General features: G+C 40.5%; 1 protein-coding gene across 1 annotated transcript in view; it reads left to right on the forward strand.

Annotated features, from left to right (window-relative positions):
- Positions 1 to 22,679, forward strand: part of CCDC91 (coiled-coil domain containing 91) — a 1,353,016-nt gene that overhangs the window by 280,018 nt on the left and 1,050,319 nt on the right. Inside the window, exon 4 of the mRNA XM_069228181.1 lies at positions 15,684 to 15,853. Coding sequence (XP_069084282.1) covers positions 15,684 to 15,853 — 170 coding nt within the window. The remainder of the gene's footprint in view (positions 1 to 15,683; positions 15,854 to 22,679) is intronic.

Consider the following 22,679-nt stretch of genomic DNA (forward strand, 5'->3'; position numbering starts at 1 on the left):
CATGGAGTGGATTGGTGTAAAGTGCAGTGGCGCAGACTGGAGTGGCATAAAGTTGAGTTGCATATAGTGGAGTTTTGTACTGTGGAGTGGTTTAAAGTAGAATAGCGTAGAGTGGTGTAGCATGTAGTGGAATAGTGTAGAGGTGAGTGCCGTATAGAGGAGTGGTGTAAAGTGGATTAGAGCAGAGTTGAGTAATGTACAGTGGAGTGCATGGAGTCGTATAGAGTGGAATAGTGTATAGTGGAGTTGTATAGAGTGCATTGGCATTGAGCTGAGTGGCTTCCAGTGGAGTAGTGTAGAGTAGAATGGCGTATAGTGCAGTGGCATAGAGTGGACTATAGTACAGTGGCATAGACCGCAATAGCGTATAGCGGAGTTGGGTAGAATGGAGTGGCATAGAGTTGAACGGCGCAAAGTGGAGTTGCGTAGAATGCAATAGCTTAGAGTGTAATGGCATTGAGTGGAGTGGCATACAGTGGAGTGACATAGAATTGAATCCTATACAGTGGAGTGGTGCACTGATGAATAATGTAGACTGGAGTGGCGTAGAGTATAATAGTGTAGCGTTCAGTGGCATACAGTGGAGTAGCGTAGAATGGAATACTGTACAGTGAAGTGGCATAGAGTGGCGTAGAGTCAAGTGGCATATATTGGTGTTGGGTACAGTGGAGTGACAAAGTTGACTGGCGTACATTAGAGTGGCATGGAGTACAGTATAGTGGAGTACAGTGGTACATAGTGGTGTGCAGTGGCATACAGTGAAGTGACCTGGAGTAGAATAGCGTGTGTCACAGAGCAAAGTGGCCTAGAGTGGAAAAGCGTAGAGTGGAGTGGTGTACAGCCAAATTGTGGTAAGTGGAGTAGGATTGAGTGACATAGAGTGCTCCACAGTAGAGTGGTGCACAATACAGTCGCATAGAGTGGAGTGATGTAGAGTAGAGAGGCACAAATTGCAGTGGTGTAGACTTGAGTGGCATTAATTCAAGTGATGTAGAGTGAAATAGTGCAGAATGGAGTGGCAAAGAGTTGTGTGCCGTAGAGTGGAGTGGCGTACAGTGGTTGTCGTAGAGTGGAATATCGTGCAGTAGAGTGGAGTACAGGACAGTGGAGTTGCGCAGCGTGCAGTGGCATACAGTAGAGTGCCATACAGTTGAAGGGTGTAGAGTCGGATAGCGAAGAGGAGAGTGGTCTGGGGTGGCATGGAGAGTAATGGCATAGAGTCAAGTATACTAGAGTGGAATACCATAGAGTGCAGTGACATACAGTAGAGTGCCGTAGAGCAGTGGTTCCCAACCTTTTGATTTATGTGGAAGTGGCATAGAGTGGAATAGCAAGAGTAGAGTGGCATAAAGTAGAATGGCATAGAGTGGAGTGACATATACTGGAGTGGTGTAGAGTGGAATGGCATACAGTGGAGTGGCGTAGAGTGGATTGCTGAAGAGCGTAATATTTTAGAATGCACTGGAGTAGAGTGTAGTGGCGTACAGTGGAATGGTCTAGAGTGGAGTGTCGTAGAGTAAAATATCATAGAATGGAGTGGCATAAAGTGGAATACCATACAGTGGAGTGGCATAGAGTCGAATATTGCAGAGTAAAGAGACATAGAATTGAATAGCATACAGTGGATTGGCATAGAAAAGAGTGCCATAGTGTGGAGTCATGTAGAATAGTATGGCGTGTGGTGTAGTAGAGTGTAGTGTAAAGAGACGTAGAGTGAGAGTCTCTGATGTAAGGATGTATATGAATGAAGACGAAATACAGATTATGGGGCAGAAAGGCAAATTTTTGGTACTAATTGTAAATTGGGTAAGTCCTGTTAAAGTTCTAAGTGACAAAACACTTAAGAATCTCTTGTACTGCAGTATATCACAGTTATTTTGCAGTTTACTGCAGCACATGCCAATCATAAGGCAGTAGATCATTGGCTAATGGCTGCCTTTATAAAAGTGAAAAGCAACCATGTAGATTCCCCCCACACTTTGGCTGTGTTCTACGTTACAGCCTATAGGTAAGTAGTAGGTTGAATTGCTGTTCCCCACCTATTTCCACTTTATTGAGGTGGGGAAATAAGTATTATTAAACATTAATATGTTTCTGTATATTAAAAAAAAATTATACTGCAGTAGTACCTACAAAGTACAACCTCAGTTAAAGAAAAAAAATGTAGAAAATGAAAAAACCCATAGTACACTATATTTGAGAAATATAGTGTAGTGCAGTGTAATTTTTTTTTTTTTTACAACAAAAAAATAAATTCTAAGTAGCGCAGTACTTTGGAAGTATTACCATGGTACTCAGTTAATTTTGTTTTCCTAGGTTGTACTGCAGGACTATGTGACCTTTTTTTTTTATATGTATAGAAACTTAGAAACATTTTTTCCTACCTATCACCACTTTAATAAAGTGGTGATGGTAGGAAAATTTTTAGAACCTATTTCTTTACTATATCTAAGTTCCTAACCCAACATTCAGCCTAAGTGTGGTTAAAACAGCAGGCCTTTTACGTTTGTAAATCATATCCTGCTTTGTCATTGGCAAGTACTGCAAAATTTCACGGCTTCTGGTAGCACTAAGTTTAAATGCTTTATAAATGTAAAAATACTTAACCTACTTACCTGTACAACCAAAAAGTATCTTTTGTGCACCATAATTCATAATCCAGCTAAATGTCATGAAATTCGGACTGCCCGTTTGCCTACTGCGCACAAGTACAAAATCTATGGAAAATGCATTGGTAGAAAAATGTGTTTTGGGACCCTACTTTTTTCTTTGCACAACCTTGACCAGTCATCGCAAAACTCTGGTAGCTTGGGACTAAACAGTGAGGCATAACTTAGAGACTGTTTGACTGGTGAGAGGACTTCCTTGCACACCAAATTCACATTTCCCTGTTCAGTGCTCCTCCCACCTAAACCAACAGCTTCCCTCGGACCACGGCTCAACAGCTATCCAATCTTGTGGAGCCCTCTTTGGCTAGACAGCTGCCTTTCCCCACTGAAGATTCTTGACTCAATTTTTTAGACTAAGTACCACTATAAAACCTCTGACTGGGTCAAGCCTGGTTCCTGTATCCAGCCCGCATTGCATTGCGGTAGGCTTCAAATTGCGCCTAGGTCCCATGCGTCCCTCTTTGGCCCTTATTGTTTCTTGGCACTATTTTTACCTAAAATGTTTTCATTTCATATCGTTGCTTCCCCTTATTGTATTTTTGGTCATTTTGATGACCTTTGGTTTAGCAATATTTACTCCCTATTCCTAATTCGTTAAGGAATTTTGTATTTTGACTTTATTACTGTTTTGGTACTGCATAAGTACTATACACCTTACCCTACATTAAGCCTGTCTGCTCTGTGGCATCACTTCCAGAGTGTTGAGGTCAGGTTAATTTAGTGACTTTACGGGTTCACCATGTCAAGGGTTGTGATTATTCCTTGAGGTGGGTAGTCACCCACTCCAATAATCTAATTTCTTACAGTATTTATCATTAATAATGGTCTATATGACGCTGGGACTCATGGGTCTTTGTCTGGTTTTAATACCATTAAAATGATGACTTCCCTCACAGTGTAGGGCATTATCCAATTTCTATGGTTGTTGCATATACTTCCAGTAATTGTTCCACAAGAGGAAGGCCATTTGCGTTGTAATAGTCTGTGGAAAATATGTTTTCTCACCGTGAGTTTCTTCCCGCCCCCCCAACCCTCCAGCTTCCTAGTGATCGCCTCAAGTATGTATCTCCTCTTTGTGAATCTCTGCTTCCAACTCTACTTTCTTCTAATTTTTAAGTTTGTGGAGATGTCTCTTTCACATATTTTTTGAGGTGACCCAATCATTATTTGTCAGTCGCCAATAGAGGCAGGCCAGAGGTATCCTTAATGTTTCATTTATATCTTGATGTGTTAACGCTAAGGTCCCATGTGTTTTTCAAAGGGTCTCTGTTTTTAACAACCAAGATAGCAATTTACTTGACCTGGCTCCCTCTTTGCTCAGTCTGTTTTCCCTCACTATGAATTTATCTAAAGTATTTCATGTCTCTCCCAACTCTTTAGCAGCTCCGTGCTAGTGCGTGCTGTCTGCCATGTTGATTGGACGCTCCTCCCAGCAGCAGCAAATCTTTAAGATTATAAAATCTATGTTTTTGGAAGCCTGGGATAATTGTAAGTGGTGGTACAAATGCACCAATACCGATAGCATGTGACCAGAACCTGCAAGTCCAGTACATTATTCTTCTTTGCTAAGGATGCAAGGATATTTGTTTTATTGCTCTAATCAAATCAGCTTTATGTATCATTTGTTGGTCATTTAGGTGCTTGAAGAGATTGATAAGACTTCACTACCGGCTGCGTAATTGTTCAGAAAGGTGTCTCGTTCCCCAATGCACAAACAAAATGTCACATCTTAGGCTACTGTAGAAGTACCATAAGGATCATTTAATACATTATTAATGATGTAGCTATATTGCATTTCAGCCTGTCTGTGAAGCCTGAGGGAAGCAGCTGGTGTGTGTCTCTGGCACATGAATATCTGCACACATTGGCGATTTCCTCCATCAATATCCCTGGAAGAAAGTTTACAGGGTCTTAGTTTTGGCTGATATGTATTGGTGCCCATTTAATGGAGCCACACAGGGGGTGAGGCAGTACAACTCTGATGTGTGTGGCCTTCATGTTGATCACAAGACATGACTGAGAGAAAAGTCATCAAAGGGTAGGCATGTGTTTTGTTGGGGCTTAGAGGCTCTCTGTTGAGCAAAGCCTATGATGAATCATCTCTTCTGTCTGTAACCCAGTGTGCATATTCCGATCAGTGCCCATGGCATGTCAGTTAGAAGTTGGTGGTTATGTCAACTAGCTTGGCCTGTCTACTGCCACACATTGGTTGAGCTACCAGACTGAAAGTTCAGATTGCTTCATTCAGTAGGAATGGACACCTTGGTCTCTATAGAACATGACACATCATTGGGAGGATTCAGGCAAGGGAAGCAATCTTGGAAATGCAATCCTTTTTGCTCAGCAAGGTTTTCTGCAAAACGATGTTTGATAGATAGACTGTGCGCATCTGACCATTTCTGTTGTCTCCCAGAACTGCTAAGAGAGGTAGAGAATATTTAACCAATGTCTGGGTTGATGATGGTAAAATTCCTTCTCCCAAGTTCTTTCAGGACAACTTTAAGTTTGCTACCTCAGGTACAGTTCAGACTGTCCCCATATTCCTCTGTAAAAGTTGGGTCTAGTTAAGGAAATACCAGCACAACTTGGAAAATGCAAGGACAGATGCTTGGTGCTTTCCAAAAGTGCATCTATTGGTGGACCACAGTACCACGTATATCTTTGAAGCCAGTTGACAGCATTTGAATTAAAGTGGTAGTGGGGCCATTATTGCTTTTGTGAGAAATGTACACCCCTGTATATCTAGGATCCCCAGAATGGATAACGATCATGAAAGAAAAAAGGTGAGGCGACTTTCAGATAATTTCCAGGTAGAATACACTGCTTCAAACAGATTCCTTTGGAAACGTTCCGTCCTCAACTTGTTTTAAAATTAAAGGTTCTCTGCAACATTGATTGCAAGTGCCAGATTAAGGGGTTTAAATACTAATATCTTGATATCTTACATGATTGAGGGATAGGGGGCTATTCTATTTGATGTAACATGCATACCAAGGTTAATGATTAAAAATTTGGAAAATCGTTTCCCAGTATTCATTGAATGCTTTGACTTTCTTCCTTGTCCCTATAAGTTGGTCTTCGGTGGCTCATGAATGGAAGTAGAAACGGCAGCTGTAGTCCTCAGTATTAGTTTGCTAAAAAAAAACACAATCATGTTTTGGCGAGACCATCATTTTATTTGTGCAATTGCCCTCTGTAACGAGATCACAATTTCTTTTAATATTCGTAGTAACCCTGTGGGATGGAAATATCGAATACGTAGCACAGTTACCATACCCCTTATTCACATAATGTTGTAAATGTTTGCGTAGATTTTGGACCAACTCTAGGCTTTACATTAAAGTTTAGCGGATACCCTGCCAAAGTTTCAAACTTTTCAACCAATGAGTCCGAAGGATAGCTCCGTAAATTGAGCACTCAACACTGACAGATAGTGCGATCTGAACAACACAAGTGCGAATCTCTGCAGGACAGACTGAACCACCCAGCCTGTAGGTAAATTAGGTAACAGTACCTTTTGTTATTTACTGTGCTTAGAAGCGGCAGGCTTATGGTATTGAGCGAATTATTAAAACAAGTATGTTTATTATTACTAGTAGTGGTAGTGCTGGTACTATTATTATTGCCATTTGTAAAATCTGAGGGATAAAAAAGATTCACATTTACTTAACACCTTCAGGTCACCGACGTAAATGTAAATTTTTCACTCACTGCCATTTAATGTTCATTGCAGCTATCTTACATCATGTTTAATTCGCATTTATTGTGAATAAGCAGGTAATAAAGTGGAAAGCAATTTCGCAAGTCGATGAAAGTAGCATCATCACATCCCACTGCACCATAGTGCAGCTTTTAATGTATTTTTCCATTCATTGAACATGAACCAGATCCTTGGGATAGCCACAAGTTTTCAAAGAATTAAAAATGATGTAGCCGTCTGCACCCCACTTTTCTCAGGAGCAGCAGCAAAGGGACATTTACTGGCAGCACTGAAGAACGCCACTGGCTTACTTCAGTAGCTATTTGTGCTTTTTGAAAAACCTACAATTAAAAAGACATTTCAGTCTTTTGGTTGGCTAAGTCCAGAGTCAAACATCACAGTCGTCTTGAGGAGGTCATGAAACTAATGGAAGCAGTCATACTTTGTTTACCAGCATTTCATCATTTATATGTTGTCATGGTATGTGCAGTAGTGTGTTTGCTTGTCCTTAAGCTACCTTCAGTTATGTATCTCTATTTGTTTACTAACCATTGGTGTAATACCCTTTGATGCTATCATCTCCCATTCACTTTCCCCCACAGCTTTCCAGATCTATCCCGAATATATGATAATTTTTAATCCATTCATTTTCTTATATTTATGTTTTTAAGCACCCGACGATTAAGTTTGCCTATGGCTGGCTCGAGGGAAGTAGTGTAGCTGAGTGGGGGCTATTTCCAATAGTTTTTGAAAGACATTAAGTGACCAGCAGCAGCACATCACTCTTACTGGGGTTGGCCAGCATGTCTTTTAGGGAGTCCTGAATAAATGTGTTTTCTGCAAACCCAAGTAATATGGAAAAATTTCTAGTTGTGCAATGGACAAAACAGAGCATAGTGAAGTATAAAATGAATTTATTTTTTATATAATACAGCATTGTTAATCAATGTTGGCAAATATGGAAACTTAGTCACATGGAGAAAATAAATGTCCCCAGGTTCACGTGTTTTAATCAGTTGGAAAAGCCAGGAATAAGACAACATTCTCTAGAAACTTTAATTTGCAATTTGTGCCCCAAATAACATGTTTGTAGTTGAAAGAACCCCATACCATTTGAAGGCTGTAAAATATACGGAATGGATGGAATTTGCTCTCCGGGCCACACCATCATTTGAACTGGTATTAAGTGCAAAAGAAAAGGCTGATCATACTCATTGTTTGAGTTGTTGAGTTTGAGGAAATTGTAGTAGCTGGAACAACCAAAGACAATGAACGAAACGGGGAACATGAGAGACAAAACTATTGAACAATCACAATCACATAGGATGGGACCTAGGTGGGAAAGAAAGAGGCCCTAATTTTGCCTTGTCTTCCACCATTTGGTTGCAATGGTGTAGAAAATTCCTCCGGCTTTGGTCTGTCATCCAGAAATTTGAGGATTTTCTATCACCGTCCAGCTCAAAAAGACCATAACCTTATTTGTAATGACAACAAAATATGGAGGTAATGTTATATGTCCTTGAACAAAGGATATACTTTGGAAACCGTGACTTTTGAGTCGCAAGAAACAAATCAAGGTTTGTTATTTAGCTGCTGCATAACAAAGCAAAGAATAGGGAAAAAGATGAATTGTAACTGTTGTGATGCCAGCAACTTAAGCAGATGAAAGCGTTGGGTATATTTGAGACAACTTCAAGCTTTTAAATAACTTCCTGATACATGATGCCTGCAACGAATATTCATTCCACAAACACTTCTCTGGATTTGTTTGGGAAAGGTTTTTTTTTTTACTTAAAGAATATGAAAATCATTCTTCCTTAACCTGTCTGGACAAGTGTGGCTTGTGAGCGCAGTGGTTTTGGCTCCCACAAGATGCCCACATAGTCGATTTAATAATAACAAAAAAGGAATCCAAGAAGTTTCCCTTCAGATATGTTTATTGTATAAATATTTTAAATTCATAATAGGATATTTTACTAAATATTTTCAGTATTTAGCTTCTGGCATTAAATTTGAAAGGTTTCTTGATCACAAGCCTAGGGTTTCAATGGATAAAGTGTACATGAATAAAGCTACGTGTTTCTTTTCCCTTCTTACAGTATTTGATTATTTGAGTTTAGGTTTTACATGAGGTCTTCATGGCAGAAAAGGTCCCTTCTTTTATGCAAGATCGTGAAGGTATATTGATTGAAGCATGTCTCCAGAGTGCTTTGGAATATTGTGGGTTTCCTCATAAGTCTGTGCTGTGCAAGCAGAAAACTAGAAGCGTATTGATGTCTTAAATATTCCTTAAAATGTATTGTAATAAAAAATGCCAAACCTGGATTTATCATCCGTTATAGTATTAAATCTTACCTTTTTCCCTGTGCATTCTTGACATGCATTAAATTGCCTTTTTTTAGTGCACATTTGACTTCTACATAACGTTCATATTATTTTGTTTCTTTTTTTATTCTCAATCACCCCATGATTTGCACTTTTTACCGTTCAGATGTCTCACTCCTTGAAAAGTATAAAATCCTGAGGTATGCTAGTTAGGTGTAATTTTTTATGTTGATCTGTCTTTCGTTTTAAAAGTTGACAGACACGATTGTGTGGTTTCTCCCATTCCTACTGACACTTAAAAAAAATGAGTGCAAGCAACCTTATTTGAACAGAATAAAACAAAGAACAATCAGCAGTAGACGTAAACGATCTTTTTGGTTGACAAAAGACAGAACTGCCCACTTCTGTTTGGCTTTTTGATTTGATAACACCTGTATACCTGTAGATAAATTACATTTGTAGGACCTACTGACCTTGTTGCATATGAATGAATCCAGCTAAAACCAAGTAGAAGAACAAGATCATTAGAGTAGTTTTGAACAAGGGTTGATGTATTTTGGCCTCCAGTAAGTAGTTCCAGAATTAGATCCTCACTTTTAAAAATGTCTAACTCCCCGTGAAGCAAGACTTAAGGGAAGTGGACAAAAGACACCTGCATTTGAGGATCTTAAGCCTCCCTTTGTCTGGTGATATATACTTTTGTATGTTAAATGTGAGGTGACAGATCAATGAATGCACCTTTATAAAGGCAATAAACAGTGCCGATAGTGACAACTACTCATGATCGCCATTCTACAATAACTTTATAGTGACTGAATATTAAATATAGAGTTCTAGGGCTAGCTCCCTTTTCTGCCTCACTAGATTCCTCCTTCACTAAAACATGCTGGTCATGTACTGGATTAAGTACATTTGCTTTGGTGTTTGATAATTTGTCTATCTTTAGCAATTTACTGCTACATCTTCCATTCACACTTGATTGCATGAAATTCAACAAAATATTATTGACGTGCCCCTTCTGTTTTGTTCATTCTCGTTTTCATTCTCTGCAGAAGCCTTCTATGTGTACAGACTCTACATAAATGAATTCCGATAATTGTAAAATATTGTGACATTTTCTACATCCATAATTAACAATGAAACGAAGACCTGATTTGCATACATACTAAAAGAATCCCTTCTTAACTACTTGTCCATCACCTGGTAAAGCCAGAAGTTAGAAAATATGGGTTACATTTCAAAATATGTCTGGATGAGTGGGCGGTCTAGGTGAGTGATGGGTAACAGCCCCCTGAGATAACCTGCTTTCTGACAACTTTTGTCTGTAAATGGTAATCTTGCTCAATGTCACTTTCTTGATCAGAGGCTGTAACGGGAAACATAAAAAATACAGACCAGTTGAAAATCTTGTCTTTGAATTTTGTAAAGATCAGTGTCAGATCAACCTAATATTCCTTTTTAGACAAAAATGAGCATGCAGATGATAAGAATGAAGGCTGAAGCTAGCCATATACACTGACAGCCTGATTTTCAAAGAGAATTCCATTTGCAATGCCAGTGTTTATCGGCAAATGACAGTTGTGGTTCCCGCCTGTCAGACAGAACAAGCTGTCTGGTTGCAAAAGACCTATATGAACTTAGAGTGGGCTTCCAGCTCACCCACTGCTTTTCATTGATGGTCAGTGAGACTTTGTTGATTTTTGATGACTGGCCTTTCTCTTCATGTGTTTAGTCCTCCCATGGGGGGATTTCCTCTTTACGATCCTTTTAATTGGCTGACTTGTAGCCTTTCACTGTTCATATTTAGAAAACTGGATTCTTCTTTTCCATTGACATGTCTGAAAATGCAGCTGTTTTCGTACCCTCTCCATTGTGTGCTGCTTCTTCTGTCAAATACCCCCTTGCACTCCGTTACTACCCACCCCTCCCAGGGTGCCTGTAAAAGCACACCAGTAGGGATATTTGTGCTGGGGTGTGGCAGGAGAGCAGATTTTAATAATTGTTTTTATTTTATCTTCTGCATCCCATATATTGCATGAAATCACAGGCTGTGGCACACAAAGGGCCTGATTTAGATTTCGGCGAGTGGGTTACTCTGTCACCATTCTGACAGAGTAATCTGTCAGTTGAAATCTAAATCCGTCCCAAAGGCTTTTATTGGACTGGGTAATGGTCATCTGCTACATTCACTTACGTATGTGCCTGAGGCAGAAGGTGTACTTAGTGTTACACTTATCGTGGAAGCCCATAAATCTGCTCCCAGGGCTGCTGCAGATGACAAAATGGTTGAATCATGTGCAAAGCAAATTAGGCCTTGACAAGCATTTCCCTTTATATCCTGACACTTCCTTATTCTTTTTTAGATTATTTGTATAGTTTCCTGAGTAAAAAGTGTTTGAAAAAGAAACCATGTCATGTCATTGTACATTTTTAAGATACTGTAATATGTGCTTGCTTTTCCTCCTCAATGGTTCTTTTCTTTTTAATTTTTTGAACTATGCCTTAGCAACAAAAGTTGTCAAATCCAACAGCTTGTTCCTCTCTATATAAAATCAAGTTCTTTTGACTTTGTCAATGCTTGTAATAATATACTAAGCAACATTTCAGGTTAACAATATGTGTTTTTATATTATTAAACAGATTTAATCAGTTTTTGTGTTAGAAAACAATTTGACATTGATAGGGAGTTGGTGACCATGCCCTCCAACAACGCTTTTGTGAACCCCTCTGAAACATCATAAGAGTCCGGAGACTCCTACTTGGTCATTACCAGAAGCTATGGACCCTCCCTAAGCAAGTTCAACTCTTTGTACCTCAAAAATACAAAAACAAGCATTCATCCACCAAATACATTAATGATGAAGTATTTTATTTAATTTACAAATTTCATAAATTGAAATTAGAATTCTGAGCGAGAATGTTGGAGCTTTTCTAAATTCAATTGAGGCCATCCATCGTCCATACTATGGGCCTCATTATGAGGCCGGAGGTCCAAGGACTGCCAGCCTCATGGTGACAGTTGGATCGCCGCAACTTTGGCGGTTCGACCTCCACATTACTACCCTCTCCGCCGTGAACGTGATTCCTGATGGACCAACGGCAGTCAGAGTTGTACTCAGAAAGGGTGTCGCCTGGCTGATTACAACTCAGCTTTCCACCAGCCTTCTCATGGCGGGGTCCCGCCATGAGAAGGCTGGCGGAAAGGCAGTGCTGGGACCCACATGGGGCCCCTGCACTGTCCGTGCCCATGGCATGGGTAGGTCAGGGGCCCCCCTGCACAGCACCCTCGGAATGGTCACTGTGCGCATTCCGAGGGTGCTGTGGGGTACGGTATTGGCCTCAGCTCCCTGAAGGGAGCCAAGACCAATATTGTAGGCACTGTTCCTGCAGGGCATCCTGGTGGGAACCGCGTACTACAATGCCGATCAGAATGGCGGTAATATTGTAATACGCTCGGGAGGGGAGACACCACCGCCATGGCCGTGGCATCCTCCTCGGGAATTTGGAGGTCCCATGGTGGGACTGCCAAACTCATAATAAGGCCCTAAATTCTGTTTGCGTAACTTGCTCTGCTCCAACAAATCAGTCTGAGTTACCAACTTAATTTTTGCCCTCCATTTTCAAATTTCCTGACTTTTAACCAAATGCTTTCAGTTTTTTTGTTTCAACTGTTGCGCATGTATATATATATATATATATCTATTATAAATCTACTATCACTTAATATTCTAAACAGTCATGGACCCGTAGGAGTCCGCGGACAACAGGTCTGTCCTCCATGAATAAATGAAAGTTGCTCTCTGAAGGGCCTTTTTTTCTTGGGTAAATACACAGTACAGACATATAGGCATACAGAATTTCCTTCCCATTACTGTAACAGGAATTTTCAAAAGCTTTCTAGGGCTACTCTTGGGAACTTATTATTTGTTTCCATTTTCTTTTTAGAGTTTTAGTACACAATGTAACCAGGATTACAGTTTTAACATGTTCTTATGCTGTTACCTTTTTAGAGATAGCTTTAAAATACAGCTCAGTACAGATTAACAGTCATCTTGTTCTAGCCCAGTCAGAAGGCACTCATCATGTACTGAGACCCGAGTAACTCCACCAGATACCCGAAATCCTCTTGTGTTTATTCAAACGGTCCCATTGCTTTATATACTGCCTTTTCAAGTACCGTACTTTGGTCCATAATGCTTGTTAATTCTGCCCTTATTGGGTCCTTTTGACTTCCTGGAACTTGTAACTGTCACTGCCCTCCAGGCAAACCTTTGTAAATTGCAAAAGAAACTGGAAATTACCTCCCAGCACAGGCAGAAAACCTACAAGAGTGTTTTGTGGGTGTTTATGTGGGAATCTAAACCTTTGGTAGTAAAGGACACCACATGTCTAATGTGATGTGACCACTGTAGACTTGTAAACACTTGCTTTGTGAACTGTGAACATATTGTGTGACCTAAACAAAAGCATAACAAATATATGGCAAAGTGTGAACGATGTATAGCTTTAACTTTATTCTCATCAGCCCAGCATTTTCCCACAATATTCGTCAGTACCACTTTTCAACAAGGTTTGTCTAAATTATAATTTTCATTTCGAACAGTTGGTAACCCTCCAGGCAAGGTTACATGTGTTTTAAATACCCCTGCGCGATTGTGTGGTCTGTTGAATGATCTACAGTAATCTATTATAGTTATTGGTATACGTACCAAACAGCTTACAACTTTAAAAATGGTGCACCCTGATGTGAAGTATTCATAAAGAAAAAGTATTTCCTTTTGGAAGCTGTGAGGCGAGGCTCTCTATAGTGTAACAGGATAAAGTGAGTCTTGCAAACTTTTTCACGGAATTTATACATACCCGTTGCCAATAAATATCATATAGAATGGTGCATGCCATATTTCTTTACATTTTATATTACCCAGAGTTTTTTTCTTGATGTGTATGTTAAAGTAGTCAAAACCTAAGTACAAAGCTACAGAGTGCTGTACATATTAATAGGGGATATAACACAATTAACAACAGGATACGCCCCCCCCTTCACGTAAGGTAAGGCTCCATGGTTTTATCTATATTGTGGTTAAGAAATTCAGAGAGTTGGTGGGATGCCCAAACATTCATCCCTTCTGGAAAGAGATTGGGAAGACACTTAAAGAGACTTTGTGCTCCCTTCTGCAGAGTTAAATTATGTGTCAAGCAATGCTGAAGTGATTAATAGTAGCTCTTTCGGGGGTGGGGGGCAGCAAAGACATTAACAATAACTATGTGGCTGAAGGTAAAGGACTCTCCTTTGATTTTCCAGTGCTGTAGTCGCCCATCGGACATAGCTATCGGTTAAAAGTAATGTTTAGAGGGAACGATTGAACTTTTTGGCATGTTGGCCCCTGTGGTGGAACATCTATCAAAAGGTCATCCAAATACAGTTAGTTCACATTGAATAAAAGCCTTACATATTTTTCGAAGAGGTGATTCAAAGGGGGCCAAAATATAAAAGTAATATTGTAATTTTGCGGATGAGAAAAAGCCTTTACTTCAGTGAATTGAAAATATTTACTAGGAGGGGATATGTTGGAGGGGTTCTGTGTTGTCTTATTATAAATTGAAAATGTTTACATTGTCACTTGAAATATGAGAGCGTTGTTATCTTATGTAAGCTGCATGATGGTATGACAATGTGAACGGTAATAAACGTTCGATTAAAGTATACTAAGAACATTTTATCTTCCTTCAGAAAGGTTGATTGGGTGTCTTCTATTGTGTGGCGTTAGTCCATATCCAGAGTCTGATTCTTAAGCAGCCATGTTTCCTGACCTTTTCGTATAAGTATATCTTAGCTCCTCATCTGCCAAATTGAGACATGGCTGTTATAAACTCATCTAGAGAAGTTAATACATTCTGACATTGCCTTGAAAGTCTTGAAGTAAATAAGGCTGTTTGGAGGAGTCAGTAACGTTATTTTAAGGGATTAGATAGTCCAATTCCTTGATGAGTTAGGCCTTGCATGTAGGACACTGGTGAGTCAGGTTTGGCAACCATAGAGTGGATGGAATTTGCTGTGGTTGATGAATTCTTAAACACCTCGCTGAGGTTCATGTATTTGAAACGTTTTTGAACCCGGGGTTGTTTGATGCTTTTTGCAACAAGAATGAATTCAGCATTGGAATGGTCCAACTATGGACACCATAGAATAGATTAGGGTGAGGCAGTCATTGATGGAATTGATGTTGTGAATTATTGAGGCTTTCATGTAGAGCTGGATGTCGCCGGCACCGCTGGTGTATTTTGATCCTGTGCTTAGCCAGGGGTCCTTCGAGTGGTTTTATGGGAAGGTTAAAGCTAGTGTGGAATCGAATTAATCCGTTGAATAATCTGCGTGTCTACATATTCTGCTATGGCTTGGAGATGTTTATCAGCACTAGTTGATGTCTGTTATTTAGGCAGGACATGAACCGCTGGAACACAGTGTGGTCTATGTTCTTGCATGTACAAAGGATGTTTTAACAGTGCTTAATGTAGGACTGTTGAATTCAGCTGATGAGCCAGGAGTAGGAATCTCTAACACGTAGTATTGTGCTTGATGTTATGAATTCTTTGTTTTTATAACATTGAGAAAGCTAAGGATAGCATTGAACTTGTCAGTGGACTGCGGTATTCACTGATCTTGGGTTTGATACAGTGATGAATGTTTCTTTTTTATAGTATTGTAAACAATCCATAGTACAGTGAGCCATGTTTGTTTTGCATTCATTCACATTTTGTTTCTCTAGTTGCCATTTTTGTTTCTTAGTGATTATGAACCCTCTTAGTTACATACAGTGTTTGCCGTATTCTTATAAAGCTATTAATCTATGTTTTCCTGTGGATTATTTGCTACAAATGTTTTTTTTCCTGATAATTATGGTTCTGTATCTCTGGCTTGTAATGTAATCAAGAATGGGTCGCATTATTTCACAAATTTATTTTTGTGTGTGATTTTTTTCAATTCTTAGTTTCTGTTATTCATGGATCCAAGACTGGCCTTGGTGATAGCCTTCTGGAACTGCCACAATCTTCTGCATGCCTACTGCCTTCAGAGATGTTCATGACAACAGGAGACAGTTCATTGTCAACAGCCCAATCTCCTGCTACTAGTGTCATTCATTCAGCCCTAACAGAACAGGTACATTCAATTCATGTTACGTTTGAACCTTACTTTGACAAATTACTTCACAAAATTAAAAAAGAAAAATTGTAAATCAAATAAAAAAAATTGAGTGACATGTTGACCATACATTTACTTAGAAATGTGTGGGCTGATAGCCGGTGCTAATGAGCTCCCCTTTTGTAGTTCGGAATTTCTAATGCTTCGGTACCTCCCAAGGCTTGTTGCTTTAAATTAAGACCATCATTCTATGTATTTCTGGTGGAAACACACGTCTCCACTCAAGTTTGTGTTCATAGATGTGCACATTTTGATGCACTTGCTGAGCCAATTTATCCTGGTCTTAATGGAAAGTTAAATAGGCCTTTTGGATGTTTCCAATTTTATCTCATTTACTGCGACAGAGAGACTGCTTGCACTGCAAAACTGATTCAGTGTATTCTGAGACATGTATGACTGTATTGGTATGACTCCAGATTCACCATTTGGCGCCTTGCGTCAGCGCCTTGAAACCCTATGGCTGATTAGCCACACTTTACAAATCCGTGATTGATTTATTTTGTCCCACTGCCTGAAATACTGAGGTGACATGTCAGACAAACGTTTTTTGCCATATACAAAAACCTATTTTTAGACATTAGAAAATTCTCCCTTAAACTTGATTTGTACACCACAGGCTAAGTATCTTAGTGTATATAAAGGGAACATGCTAAAAAAGTAAGGGAAAATATGTCCTGTGTCTCTATGGTGAATTGCTGACAATGAATAGTCCTTTACAAAACCTTCTCTGTCTGTGAAATAATAGAACTGGTGCAGAGAACACAACAATGGGTAGAAGTAATTGCTTTTCATTTGAATGGGAGTGAGTGACTTGGGAGTTGACAGTAATGGGGGGGGTCGAAATGAGGGTCCAGCCTGAAGCCTGGCTTTAGGCATTATTATCAACAGCAAAACGCTGTCAGACATTTATCTCTGCTTGCTGTAGGGTTGGAACCTTTATCACCTCCTGACGATGGGGTGGGTCATCATTTCTACATGGGTTGACATGTGAGGGGTCAAGAGCTCTAGAGATGGGAGCCTGAAAAAGGCTTCCGGGTTAGTTTGAAAGCAATCAAAACACGAAGGTATACAAAGCTCAGATGGTGGGACCAGAGTGTGGTCTAGGAACTTCGGGCCAGATGTAGCAAACTTCCAAATTGCGACTCGCAATTTGGAATGCAGAAAGGTGTCTCAGACACCTTCTGCGAGTCGCTATGGGGTCGCAAAGACCCACCTCATTAATACTAATGAGGTGGGTCGCAATTTGCGACCCCATAGCGAGTCAGGACACTCACGGGATGGTGGCCTGCTGGGAACAGCAGACCACCATGTCTGTGACTGCTTTTAAATAAAGCAGTGTTTTTTTTTTTCAAAGTGCAACCCGTTTTCCTTAAGGGAAATGAGCTGCACTTTGAAAAATAAACCGAAACCTTTTGTTTCGGTATTTTTCAGGGCAGGTAGTGGTCCATTGCCTGCTCTGAAACATTTTTTTTTGTGCCAGACACAAAGGGGAAGGGGTCCCATGGGGACCTCTTCCCGTTTGCGCCTGGGTTACCATCCACTTCAAGTGGATGGTAACTGCGCTTTCATTTGCGACCGCAATCGCGGTCGCAAATGAAAATGCATACCATTGCGACTCGCAAATAGGAAGGGAACACCCCTTCCTATTTGCGACTCGGAAATGCATTTTGCGAGTCGGTTCCGACTCGCAAAATGCATTTCAACGTAGCAAAGTGTTTTTTCGCCGTTTGCGAGTCGCTAAACCTTTGCTACATCTGGCCCTTCATTACTTGCTAGTGTGCTAAATAAAATGGCACCACTTACCCAGCTTATTTGAACAACCCTGCAACTAGAAGACTCAGAAGTAGGAATCATGCTGGTGAAGAAACCTAAGTTTTCAGCTGTTCTCCACTTGAATCCAAGGACTAGAGATTCTCTGCAAGTGTCAATTGTCTGGCCTTCTGTAGACATAAATGGCTGAAGAAGGGCTCTATCCTATTTGGAAGATCCAGCTGCCCAGCTCAGATTGGACTGTTCTACACATTGTGGGGTCTCTGGATGGAGAGAGACCTGCACCCTAGAAGACTTACAGGAGAAATATGGGATTCTCAAAGTTAGTGGTGACCAAAAACAATTCAATGGATTGATCTTTGCCTCATTTTCTACACCCCTCTAATCCCTTGTTAGAAATTGGGTCTCTAGTTGGCAGTGGTTTGCACCCTCTCCAAGAAGGGACCCTCACTCTAATCAGGGGAAAGGGAGCCACACAGCTAAGATAACCCCTGCTCACCCCTTTGGTAGCTTGGCACAAGTCGTCAGGCTTATTTCAAAGATAATGTGTAAAGTATTTGTACATACACAGTAACAGTGTAAACAGCACAAAAGTACTCCACACCAGTTTAGAAAAATAGCCAATATTTATCTGAGTAAAACAAAAACAAAATGACAAAAAATCCAACATACACAAGTAAAGGTATCAATTTTTACAGGTTTCAATGAGCCTTAATCCATAGGAATGAACTGTAGTATCTCTAGCACGAAGTACCTGGGATGCATCAAAAACAAAAACGATGCGGGCCGCAGGGAGGTGAGGCGCTGAAAAGCAAAGCAATGCATTGGTTCCTTACTGCGCAGGGAAGGTAACGCAGTGGTTCTTTCCTCGCAGGAAAGGCGATGCAATCACGGTTCCTTAACCGGAAAATCCAGGGGCGATGTGTTGATGGAGCTGCGGGGAAACAGGCGCTACATTGATTCTGCAGCCATGAGACAGGCGTTGTGTTGATTCTCCAGCCACAGGACAGGCGCTGCATCGTTTTTCTGCTGCTGCGCAGTTGTGCGTGGATTTTCTCCATCAGGTCACCAGGTTACACTTCCAAGGGCCCAGGGACTGGAGTTGGCACCACTTGGCAAGTCAGGACTCTCAGCAGACCCGGCACTGGCAGATAAAGTCTTTGAGGTCCATAAGACTTGTTAACAGGCAAGCTCAGTCCAAGCCCTGGAGAACCTAGGTACCTAGATGTAGAAAGCAAAGTCCAGTCCTTTCACTCCCAGGACAGTCATAGCTGGCAGCAGGCCAGCACAGCAAAGCAACAGGCAGAGTGGCAGTCTCTCCTACAGCATCTAGTGCTTCTTCCTAGCAGAATATCCTCACTCCAGAAGTGTTCTAACTTTGTGGTATCAGAGGTCCAATATATCTTGACCCAGACATTTATTCCATAGACAGGCAGAGTCACTGAATGGTTATGCAGGAAAAATGGCCACTTTCTAGCAGTGGCATTTTCAAACTTACATTTTAAAAACCAGCTTCACAAAAATATATATTTTTAAGTTGTGAGCACAAGAGACCCCAAACTCCATTACACTTAAAAGCTATTTCAAGGCAATCCCCTTGTTACCCTATGGGAGAGTGTTCTGTGCGAGCCACTCACCTGAATTCGAGGCATTCCGATGGGGCAATGACAATTTCCCAGTCCTGGTGAGGATTAACGTGACCGCGATGAAAAGTACTTTGTCCTATTGCAAGTCCTCAAGGCAAAGGGAATTTTGGGAAGAGAAAAGGAGAAAATACCAGCTACTGCTTTGTGGACTGCAAAATCGGACTGCTGGCCTCTGGACTGCGTGTTGTATTGGGCGTCAGGACTTCTGATTTCTCAAAATACTCGGTTCTTGGTTTTTAGGATTCTGGGCTGCAAAAAAAATAACTTCATTAATACGTTGAATTTGGATAAACTATTGCAAGATGTCAGTTATTCACACATTGTGCATATGTTTCTATAAGGCTGAACAAGTCTCGTCCTCTTTTTACAATGCTTTCAAAGTCTCTGAAGCAATGTCCAAACTCAAAAACAATCAACTTGACTAAAGGGCTTCTTTGTGTTTTGGCGTAATCTCTTGCCAATAATAGTTTTGATTAAATTGCTCTATTTCCGATCTCTTAATTATCAGGGGATAGCTTGTTACAGGAAATACGTCTTTCCTTAATGTCTGTTTAGCGGTGTCTTGGATTCCCACCCAAACGATAAATCACGCTAGTTCTTATTGCCATAAATTATTTAAAAGACAGAGCTCTGTTTTGTTTCATGCTAAGCTCAGCAGCCGTTGGTAATTTCTTGAGTGGCACAAAATGTGCCATTTTCAACAAAAGGTCTACTACAACTAACACAGTAGTATGTTTGTTAGATTCTGGTAAGTCTGTAATAAAATTCATGCTGACTGTGTGCCATGGTTTAGGGCAGGGGTCTTCAAACTGAGGGGCCGGCCCCCCTAGGGGTCCCTCAAATGATCCCAGGGGGGGACACCAGCCTCTGGCCAAGAAAGCATCATGCTTACAACAGGGCTTTGTTTAAGCTGAAAAAATGAGCAGCAGTAAATCGCTTTGTAATGGGCCATCACTAATATGTTTTGTCATTTAGGTCTGCCTGACCAGAACAGTATGTTTTGTATTATGTATTTGAATGCATTTTAAAAACAGTGACATAACTTAACTGAAATATTTAAATACATCTAGACAAATTTGAACATTGCCAATTTGTTTGAAAAATTGTGGAAAATTCAGTGGGGAGTCCCTGATCATTTTGGTTTTTGTTTTCTACCGGGGTGGGGGGGCGGGGAGTACAGCTTACAAAAGTTTGAAGACCACTGGTTTAGGGGGAATTGGCAGGGGTTGGAGAAGACCAGCGGGAGTGTGGTGTGAGGATTATTCCGAGCGCAGGTTGGGCATGAATTTACATGGTCATAAACACCTTGGTGTATGGTTTTCCACCAAAACTTTCATTAACAGTTTTCTTAAGTCTTTTGTATACCTGGGTGTCCTGCCAGAGCAGAATCATGACTCAAGACTAGTACTTGACATTGCAATTTCTGCATTGGAATGTACAATTTCCCCGAATGTAAGTAATAGTCCTGTACGATCGTATTATATGGTTTTCTGAGCCACTGTTCAGGGTGGAGGTCACCTGATGCCTTCTTGAATTTACCTATTGTGGTTAGAGCTAGTACTTTTTCTGCAGGTATTATACTGGGAGGGTTACAAGAACTAGCATCCTCTGGGTGCCCTATATGTGAGAAGAAATCTTGGTCCCTGGTCTGCATGTGATAATAAAATCAAAATCGCTGAAGAAGTGAAGCCAACGCATTTGTCCAGGGGTCAAAGCCTTAACTGAACTAAAGAATTGGAAATTCTTATGGTCGCTGTAGATGGTGACAGAGTGCTTTGCTTCCAGCAAATGATGTTGCCACTCAGTAAATGCTGTTTTAATAGCCAATAGTTCTCTTCTATCAATGGTATAACAATGGTATGATTTTGTTCAGCTGGAAGGTGTTTTTTTTAATAAAAGGCTACAGGATGGAGATGCCCTGTTTGTGGATCTTTTTGCAATAACACACCTCCCAGAGCAAATTGAGAAGCATCACCTTCAACATAAAATGGCTGCTCTGGGTATGGGTGGCTTAAAATAAGAGCAGACGTGAAACTTCTTTTGAGAGTTGTGAAAGCCTGTTCCGCTGCTCGAGACAGATAAATGGTTGTCCCTTCTTTAATAAAGTGGCTATTAGCACCTCTATTTGTGAGAAATGTGGGATGAAGCGCCTATAAAAAATTGTCAAAATCAATATTTTTTGGACATCCTGAATAGATATAGGGGTTGGCCATTAAAGAATAGTGTCTACTTTTTTGGGGTCCATGGTAATGCCACTGAGTGATAAGAGATATAAAAAGGAACTCTACTCAGTCAGTGTTAAAGGTACATTTTTCTAATTTGACATAAAGGCACTGTTTATGTAGACGTTGCAGAATGGCCTTAACATGCTGAGTGTGTTCCTGCTTATTTTTAGAGACTATCAAGATGTCATCTATATAGACAACAGCGCAGACATCTAGGAACTCATGTAATACATCATTGATAAAAGTATTGGAATGCCGCTGGGGTGTTGCAAAGCCCAAATGGCATCATGGTGTATTTAACAAACCAAACTTCGTTCGAAAGGTGGCCTTCCATTCGTCTCCTTCCTTGGCACAGAGCACTGTGCAAGTTTAACTTGGTATAAATGGTGGACCCCCGAACTTTGTCTAACAAGACCTGTATCAGAGACAAGGGGTAACAATTTTTGATGGTTGCATTATTAACCATTCTGTAATCAATACAAGCCTCAAATCTCTGGATTTTTTTGCCACCAAGAAAAGCTGCGACGAAATGGGAGAAGTAGAATGTCTTATAATCCCCAGATCCAACAACTCATCCATGCAAATATTGGTTCTCAGGTTCTGTTAATGCATATATTCTACTGAAGGAAGGGCTGCTCCAGAAACTAGGTCTATCTGACAATCATAAACCCTATAGTGTGGCAGATGAGTTGCTTTGATAGGGTCACAGACGTCTTGGAAATCCTATATTTTTCTGGTAAAATAGTGGGAGAAGGGTCATTGGTTGCGGCACAATGTAGGGGTGTCCAAATACAGCAGACGTCTTGATAGCATGTGGTCATGCAGAAGGGGTAGTCTAAGGTGACTGTTCGAGAAACCCAAACAATTTTAGGATTATGGCATTCCAGCCAGGAAATATAAAAAATAACGCCAATGGTGGGGGTGTCAATTAAGTCAAAGGTTGTATCTTCTTTATGACCATTGTCACATAATATGGTTAACAAATTAATGTGAAACCGAATAAGGACAAGGCTGAGCCATCAACTACCCTAACTGGTTTGGGTACTGCCTTGGTAACATGTGACGCTCCCAGCTTGGCTAGCAGGCAAGCTGGGAGAACCTCTTATTGGCATGGTGACGTCAGACGGAGTCGCGTGGAGCTGT

This window comes from Pleurodeles waltl, chromosome 4_1 (genome assembly GCF_031143425.1).
Source record: "Pleurodeles waltl isolate 20211129_DDA chromosome 4_1, aPleWal1.hap1.20221129, whole genome shotgun sequence".
In the NCBI taxonomy this organism is placed as follows: domain Eukaryota; kingdom Metazoa; phylum Chordata; class Amphibia; order Caudata; family Salamandridae; genus Pleurodeles; species Pleurodeles waltl.